Here is an 8,301-nt window from a genome sequence, read left to right on the forward strand (position 1 = left end):
GAGTCCAGGTGAGAGGGGGAAGGTAGGTGGGTGGGGGAGGGGGAATGAAACAGAGTGATGTAAGAAGCTGAGAGGTGATAGGTAGAAGAGGCAAAGGGCTGAAGAAGGAGTCCAGTGGGAGAGGACAGAAGACCATGGAATAAAGGGAAGGAAGTGGGGAATAGATGGGCAGGTCATGAGGGCGGGGAAAGAGAAGTGGTGAGGTGGCCACAGGAATGAGGGTAAACAAAAGGGGGGGGAAATAAGGGGGCGGAGGGAAGGGGAGGGAAGGGAGGCGTCTCGACTCGAAACGTCGACTGTTTATTTCTTTCCATAGATGCTGCCTGACCTGCTGAGTTCCTCCAGCATTTTGTGTGTGTTTAATCAAACAATCTGTTGGTCCCGGATGATCCCAACCTTCCTAGGTTCCACTGAGCCTCCGTTTATCAATGCAAGTGGAGGGCAATCCATCACTTTTTTGACATGCCTTGTAGACAGTGGCAAGTTTTAGAGCCCAGTTAAGTTTCCAGTCAATGATGACTCACCCTGGTCACGCAATGGTAATATCACTGAGTGTCAAGATGAGGAGGGACTGAGATTTCTTTTGTTTCAGATTGTCATTGCCCGACACTTGTGGGGCACAAATATAACCTGACACTTGTCAGCTCAAACCTGAATGTTGAAGAAATGCTTATACCATATAATAAAAAAACAAATATGGTATAAGCAGAATGATAAAATAAATCTTCCTTCCTCAGCCACAGTAAGCACTCTCCGCTTATATAAAGAAATTATTACCATGTATACTGTTTACTCTGTGAGCTTCACACGAGCAAAGAATTTCATTGCACCCTGGTGTATATAACAATAAGCTAATCTGACATCTGACACCCAGAGGAAACCTATGTAGTCACGGAAAGAACATGCAAACTCTACACAAACAGCACTGGAGGTTTGCATTGAAATGGATCAATGGAGCTGTGTGGCAGCAATTCTATTGGCTGTGCCACTGTGCTGCTCGACAAATGAACATAGCTTAAGTGAATGGGCAGACTTGTGGCAGATGAAATTCAATATGGAGAAGTATGAGGTAATCCACTTTAAAACCCAGAAAGGCAAATCAGATTTTTTTTATATGTAGATGAACTGAAGTAGCAAAGGGATTTGGTTCTCTCAGGACAAATAAATTATTAAAACCTAATAAAAAGGATAAAAATAGAGTGCAAAAGGCAAAGAGTGAAGAGAAATCCAAAATGCCTTTAGCTCTAAGAAATACAAATGAAAGTTATGCTTCTATTATAAAAGCCTTGGTAAGATCAAATCATGATTAATACAGTCAGTTCTGGGTGTCGCATCTCTCGAAGACTGAATTATAACAGGGATTAAAGGTTTAATTATACAAGAACTGGTTCCAAGAACTCAGTTTATATTCCCATGAGCTGAGAAGGTTGAAGGGTGATTTAGTTGCGTTAAAAGACAAGAAGGATTCCATAGGGTAGGTAGAGAGATGATTTCCCCTTGTGGGGAAGTACAGAACAATGGGGTTTAACGTAAAATTAGAGTGGGCCATCAGCAATGAAAATAGGAAAGGATAATTGAAGTATCTCTCAAAAGACTGTAGATGCCTGGCCAATTTAACATTTCAAGAATCAGGGAATCAGGGGATATGGTTCCAACGTTTTTAAATTGATTTGAGGAACAGAACATAAGAACAAAAGAACTTAATGAATGAATCCAGGAGCTGGCCATTTGGCCCCTCATGCCTGATCCACCATTCAATAAGGTCACTGCTGATTTTTAACCTCAGTGCGACACTTCCGCACTAACACGCTATGCCTCGATTCTCTCTATTGATCACTGTCTCCAATATACTCAGCAACTCAGTCTCCACAGCTCTCTTAGTTACTGAATTCCAAAGTGTCACTACCTCTGGGTGAAGAAATTCCTTCTCATCTCTGTGCTGAATGGCCAACCCTTTACTTTAAGGTGCAGACAGACTCATTTGTTGAGGAGTTGCAAATGGAATTGAACATTGCACGATCATCAGAAACATTCCCAGTTCTGAACTTATGATGGAAGGAAGGTCACTGATGAAGCAGCTGAAGATTATTGGCACCAGGATATTACCCTGGGGAACTCCCTCAGTGATGTCCTGATGCTGGGCTGATTGTCCTCTGACAGCAACACCATCTTCCTTTGTGTGAGGGATGACTTCAAACATTGGCATGTCCAGTGATGCCCAGTGACTTCTGTTTTACCAGTGCTCCTTGATGCCTTAGTTAAATGTTGCCTTGATATCAAGCGCAGTCACTTCTCACTTCTGGACTCAGGTTGTGATGAGGTCTGGAGTTGAGTTATCCTGATGAAACCCAACACAGTTCCTTCTTTTGTGAATAGGACATATCTGGACAATTTCCAACCATCCTGGGTAAATGCTAGTGTTGAAATAGCTTGACCATAGTCATGTCTGATTCTGGAGCACATACCTTCAGCACCATGGCCAGATGTCTCACCCCATAGCCTGTGCTGTATTCAATGCTCTCAGCCTTCTCCAGTAATCATGTGGAGTGAATGGAAATGGCTGAAGCCTGGCCTCTGTGATAGTGGGGATCTCAGGAAGAAGCTGAGATGAATCATTATACCTCTGGCTGATCACCATTGTGAATGGGGATCCTATGCTGGGTTCTGCCATCGTCGAGAATGGGAGATGTTCGTGGAGTCTCCACCTTCTATCAACTATCCAATTGTCCAAAGATGTAGCAGAACTGCAGAACATTGATCGGGAATTGGCAGCTCAGTTACTGGTGGTGATACCAAGCCACTCTTGGTGATGGACATTGCTCAGAATACATTCTGTTGCTTATTTTACAATGTGAAGAAACTGATGCAGGAAGATCGGTTATAATCAGAAAGTTTCCTCCCGCGTTCAACCTGATGCTGTAATGTCTATACTCTCTCAGACATGCTGCCCCCCTGTGGTAGGTCTGCACTGCTGGTGGGGCAGGATGTATCCAAAAATTCCAATGGAGAAATCTGGCATCTTGTCTGTAAGGACAACTATGTCAGGCTACTTAGTTAACTCTTCTCTGGGACAGCTCAGCCAATTTCAGTCAACAGTCCCCCAACGTTTGTGAGGAGGACTTAGTAAGGTTGACTGGGCTGTGAGCAGCTTTATCTTGTCTGAATTGGAGCTGAGGTCAGTGTTACGTGACCCATCTGGTTTCATTCTTGCTTTGTTACCATACAGCAACGTCAGGAGAACCTTACACACGTTCCCTCATCATGAATGGTACAAATGCTTTATTTGTTATGGTATTCTACAATTCATGATTAATTGATGAAATGATGAAATAACCAGGGATTTTACGTTGATGTGTAACACCGGAAAATTTTCATTGTGAAGAAGAGGTTGATTGAACAAAGCTGATTGGTGAGAACTTTGCCTAAAATTGGCTTTTACTCTTTTGAGTGTATAAGATTGCAAGGTGATCTAAAAGTATTTTAAACGGCAAAACAATGTAGAACCGGTGGGGAATACAAGACAAAGGGCATATCCCAAAATTAGAGCCAAGCATTTAAGGAATGAAAGTGTGGGAGAAATCTGGAAAGCTACCCACCGGGTCATTTATTTGAAACATATTTTGTTTTGTTAGGTAAGATATCAAGGCAGGCAAAGCAAGCGCAGAGAGAAGGAGCACAGCCACAGGTCATACTCGGACTGAGCGGCGGAAGAGGAATGTGGAAGGTTGCACTGTCACTTTTACTCCAAATGAAACTTTTTTTCCTCTGGTCAAATCAAACATCGTTTCATGTGCACTTTGGAAACAGCTGGGGTTTGAGAAGATCGTTGAACTTCCTAAGCGCTATCTTGTTTGATGACAGGACTGCATCTGTTACGGTCTTGATGCGAAGTCGCGGCGCTATGAGACTAATTGCAGTCAGAATAAATCAACATGCGGGAAATTGTGGCAAATATGTGACGGTGTCTTTCGGGGAACTCGGTGCTTCTTGCTGCTAATTTGCCTGTGACACCCTGATTGGAGCACGGCCGGCAATGGGCAGCGCCACCGAGCTCGGATCCCTGATAAAGGCGGAGCTGGCGAGGCGGAGTGTGAAGCCGGCGCTCCGAGCTGGAGGCGAGGGCATCGGGTACCGACGCTTGAACTTGGTTTCTGCACCGGCGCTGCTGAGGTTCGCTGAGTTAACAGAGACTGAAACGTCTCGTCCGGCAGAAGCAGGGAGTTTGCATTAGTTGAGAAGTTTGCAAAGGCACAGACAGTGATGTCTCTCGCAGTGAAGGAAAGGAGCCAGGTGCGGCTGGTCTTCCTTGGGGCAGCTGGGGTGGGGAAGACTTCACTGATCCGGAGGTTTTTACTGGATACCTTCGATTCGAAGTACAAGCGGACAGTGGACGAGCTTCACAGCAAAGAGTACGAAGTGGGGGCGATGAAAATCAAAATCGAGATCATGGACACGAGCGGCAGCTACTCTTTCCCGGCCATGAGGAAGCTCTCCATCCAGACCAGCGATGTCTTCGCCCTGGTCTATGCTGTAGACGATGCTGAGTCGTTCCAAGCTGTGAGAAGCCTGAGGGACGAGATCCTGGACATCAAGGAAGATAAATACACCCCTATTGTGGTGATAGGCAATAAGACGGACAACCTGAGCGACAGGCAGGTGTCGAGCGAGGAGATCATGTCTCTGGTGGAGCTGGAGTGGAACAGCCGGTACCTCGAATCCTCGGCCAAGGACAACGCCAACGTTGTGGAAGTTTTTCGGGAACTCCTGCAACAGGTCAACTTACCGAGCCGCCTGAGTCCCGCCTTGCGGAGAAGACGGGAAACTTTCCCCATGGGGGACAAAACCAGGCCTCCCATGAACAAAACCAACAGTTGCCTCATCTCCTAGGCGCCAGTCTCGGTCTGGACAGACTCCTTCCACCTGGACAGACTCCTTCCACCGACCCGATCAAAAAGGCTGTAAAACGCCGGCGCTGCTCGCCGTGCTGAGCTTGAAGGACTCCGTCTCCAAATTGGAGAGAACTGTGCAAGGGAACTTCAGAGGTGCTGAAGAAGTGAGGGCGAGCATTCGTGGCACATCGAAGTCTCTTTATTTTTGTTACTTTAATTGCGTTGACATTTGATTTTAATGAAGATGCTGATGGGAACAATTGATGTATATTTTAAGGTAAATTCCATTGCAAGCTTGTATCAGTGATATCTCTTATGATTTAACACTAGTTGTTTCAGATATAACGATCAGTCCTTGACCTGCTGTAACAGTGCAGCCTGATAGCTTTGTTTACAGAGTTCAAATCCCTGCATTGTTTGCTAAGGGTATTAACAGTTATTTGTACTTCCAAGTTATCAAATCTTAATGTTACACTGTTACCGAGAATTAATATTCTTTTGTACTTATTTTATAAAGTAGAATAAAGACTATATCCGGAACAATTTGTAGGGGTTGATGATGCATTTTGCATTTTTTCCCGATGGTGTTTTAATGAATTTTCGCAGCAATCGCTTGCATCCGGTGATTCACACTCAAATCAATGATGTTACAGCAGAGTATGTGACTTCATCTCCTCGTAACCGAATTCCTTTAAGAAAGTACATCGCAGGTAAAATCCCTAAAACAGGTTCAGTGACTGAAGTGTAAGTGGTAGCATTTGGAAACGTTGAAAAACCGATATGGGGAATGAGAGGTAAATCGGAACCGAACAAAAAGAACCAGAGATGATGGCCATTCTGTGGGTAATGACCACAGCACTGTGGGTGGTTGGGATTTAGATCCTTTCTGGAAATGATAAGCCAGTGCCGGTTTTACCCGCGGTTTCCAGCAGCCATATACCTGTCTAGGGGATAATAACATGGAACGTGTCGCCAGATCACAGATGAACAGTGAGTGGCGTTGAGCTCCGGTTATTATGGGATACATATTTCACAGAAGCAGATTAGTCTGCTGCACTGAGGGAGTTTGAAGCATTTAATTCGAGTTGTAGGTCGGCTCTGACAGAACATACTCAAAAATACTCCACCGAGTTCGAGTTGTGGATACATTTCCCATCTGTGTCTAACTGGTCCGGGGCATCAACTGGGTGGAGCGAGATATTGGGACAGACCAAACTTCGCACTAAATACTGAATCAGAGACTCCTGGCCTTGAAACCGCTGATCGCGAAGTATCAGTCCACCTAATCAAGCAAACACTCTAATTGATACATGAATTAATAAACCAGATTAATTTCAATTCAGTGAGTTTTTTGGCCTAATTTAAAATGTTTGTGTAGAACGCCGGGTTTGATGACTTATTAACTGCGAGAGGAATAGATCTGCACAACGCCTTCTCTGCATTGGGAAGGCACTCCACCTTCAACCTTCCCCGCCTCCTCCTCCCCCTTGCTTATCCCGCCCCTTTAATTGCCCACGGTGCCCGATTTCCGCCTCCTAGCGGCGATTTACAGTGGATTTTATATAAGGAACTGCATTTGGTAGCGCCCTCCTTTGGCAATTTAGTTTTTTTTCCAAAGCCGCAGATCAACGAATTGCTATTTCTTAAGGAAATTTATTTCTAGCTTCATCAGCAACTTAATTTAGGGGAGCTCGACACGAATCATCTAACGCACCTTCCGATGAGCAGTTCTACGCAGTGTAAGCCTGAACAAGTGATTGACATCTCCAAAATAAAGCGATTCGATGAAATGGAGACACCCTCCACCCCTGCCTCCCTTCCCCCACACCACTGGGAACCAGAGAAAATAAAAGGAGACCATCTGTAAACTACCAAAGGTTTTACTCCAGAATGCGTGATCCGGCAATCACTTCCACCCATGCACAATAAAGGCAACCTGAAGTTAAAACAAGGTGCTGAACAAATTTGAGGCATCAATGAATTGACCGGAAATATCAAATTTAATGCATTTTGTATTAAGAATTCAAATCCTTAACTGATCTATCCATCTATATATTTTTCAGTGTTATTTAATTGTTTAAAAACCTGGCGATAAAAACAAGAGGGGTGGGGGTTTCTGGTGGGGTCACTTTGAGGGACACTAAAGAGGCGATGATGCAAACCAACCAGCAATAACAACAACAACTTATGTTTATGTTGCACCTACTATCAAGCAACATGTTCTGGGGTGCTGCAATGGGGCATTATAGGAAAAAGAAATGACAAAGGAGATGTTAGGTTAGATGACCATAAAAATAGTGAAGAAGCATCTTAAAAGGGTAAATAAAAGAGAACTTGAGAGGTAAGGGGAATTCCAAATTTAGGGACTTGGCAGCTTTCAAGGATGAAGCAATTAAAATCAGGGATGCCCAAGGGAATAAAATTAGAGGTGCACTGGTATCTCACAGGATTATGGGACTTCTCAGCCCATGTCTCTGGGTAATATGGGAACCACAGACCCTTCTGTAGACAGGGCAGAGGAAAGGGTGGGCAGATGGGTAGTTTTTGAAATGGAGCGCTTCTTCCGCCACTCACAAAGAAATTGTGAGTTCCTGGTGCACGACCTTGAGGTTCTCAATACCATCTTGAATACTCCTTCAAACTGTCCAGGGCTAGGCGATCTCTTAAAGCCTCCTTGAAGTGCAACGTTCTCACCCACCCCTAAGTGCATCTCCCAAGACAGAGCTCAGAGAAGAGCATGTGGTTCAGGGGTCTAGTGTCAGGCATGTGAACAATGTGGCCAGTAAAATATAACTGACAAAGTAACCAAGGGCTCAATACTGGGGATTTTGACCTGGAAGAGGATGTCAACTCTTCTGCACTTATCCTTCCAGTGAATTTGAAGGATTTTGAGAGACAAAGTTGGTGGTATTTTTCCTGTGCCTTGAGATGCCTGCTGTAGATAGTCCAGGCCACAGAAGCATATAGGAAGGCAGGATTTACTGCATCCCAATGGACCACGATGTTCAAATACCCTTTTCCTTTATTGACCAGACTGTGTTGGCACATTGAAGGTGGTGGTGAATTTCATCATTGAAGTTTACTTTCACCAGGAGGTGGCTCCTGAGATACAGCCACTTTTTCCCAGGCCTTGTGCTGAGCCTTTATTGTTGGAGTACAAATTTGAGCTGTGCTTAGCTACACAGTCATGAGCCATGGTGGGACCAGCATTAATTGGCTACTGCCAATTAATCAGCAGCTGACTTATAATAGTCTTTTGGTTATGAAACACATGGGCAGATCCCAACAAGATGTCACTTGAAGTTCTTTAGAAATATAATAGAGTCGTAATGACTCTGCTGGTGTTCCAGTGAAGAGCTGGGTTCTTCAAAGTCACTTGCCCATTTTTTAATAATAAACTGTTTAACAATGA

At 44.4% G+C, this 8,301-nt stretch overlaps 1 protein-coding gene across 1 annotated transcript; it reads left to right on the plus strand.

Moving 5' to 3' along the window:
* The first annotated feature begins 3,943 nt into the window (after positions 1–3,943).
* On the plus strand, positions 3,944–5,434 carry rasd4 (rasd family member 4). The gene has a single exon (XM_052033039.1). It carries the CDS (start codon positions 4,261–4,263, stop codon positions 4,885–4,887), a length of 627 nt encoding a protein of 208 aa, XP_051888999.1. The 5' UTR covers positions 3,944–4,260; the 3' UTR covers positions 4,888–5,434.
* Positions 5,435–8,301: the final 2,867 nt, after the last annotated feature.

The sequence above is a fragment of the Pristis pectinata genome, chromosome 18 (genome assembly GCF_009764475.1).
Source record: "Pristis pectinata isolate sPriPec2 chromosome 18, sPriPec2.1.pri, whole genome shotgun sequence".
Lineage (NCBI taxonomy): Eukaryota > Metazoa > Chordata > Chondrichthyes > Rhinopristiformes > Pristidae > Pristis > Pristis pectinata.

Coding starts and splice junctions, on each gene's coding strand:
- rasd4 (XM_052033039.1), top strand. CDS start 4,261: ATGTCTCTCGCAGTGAAGGAAAGGAGCCAGGTGCGGCTGGTCTTCCTT.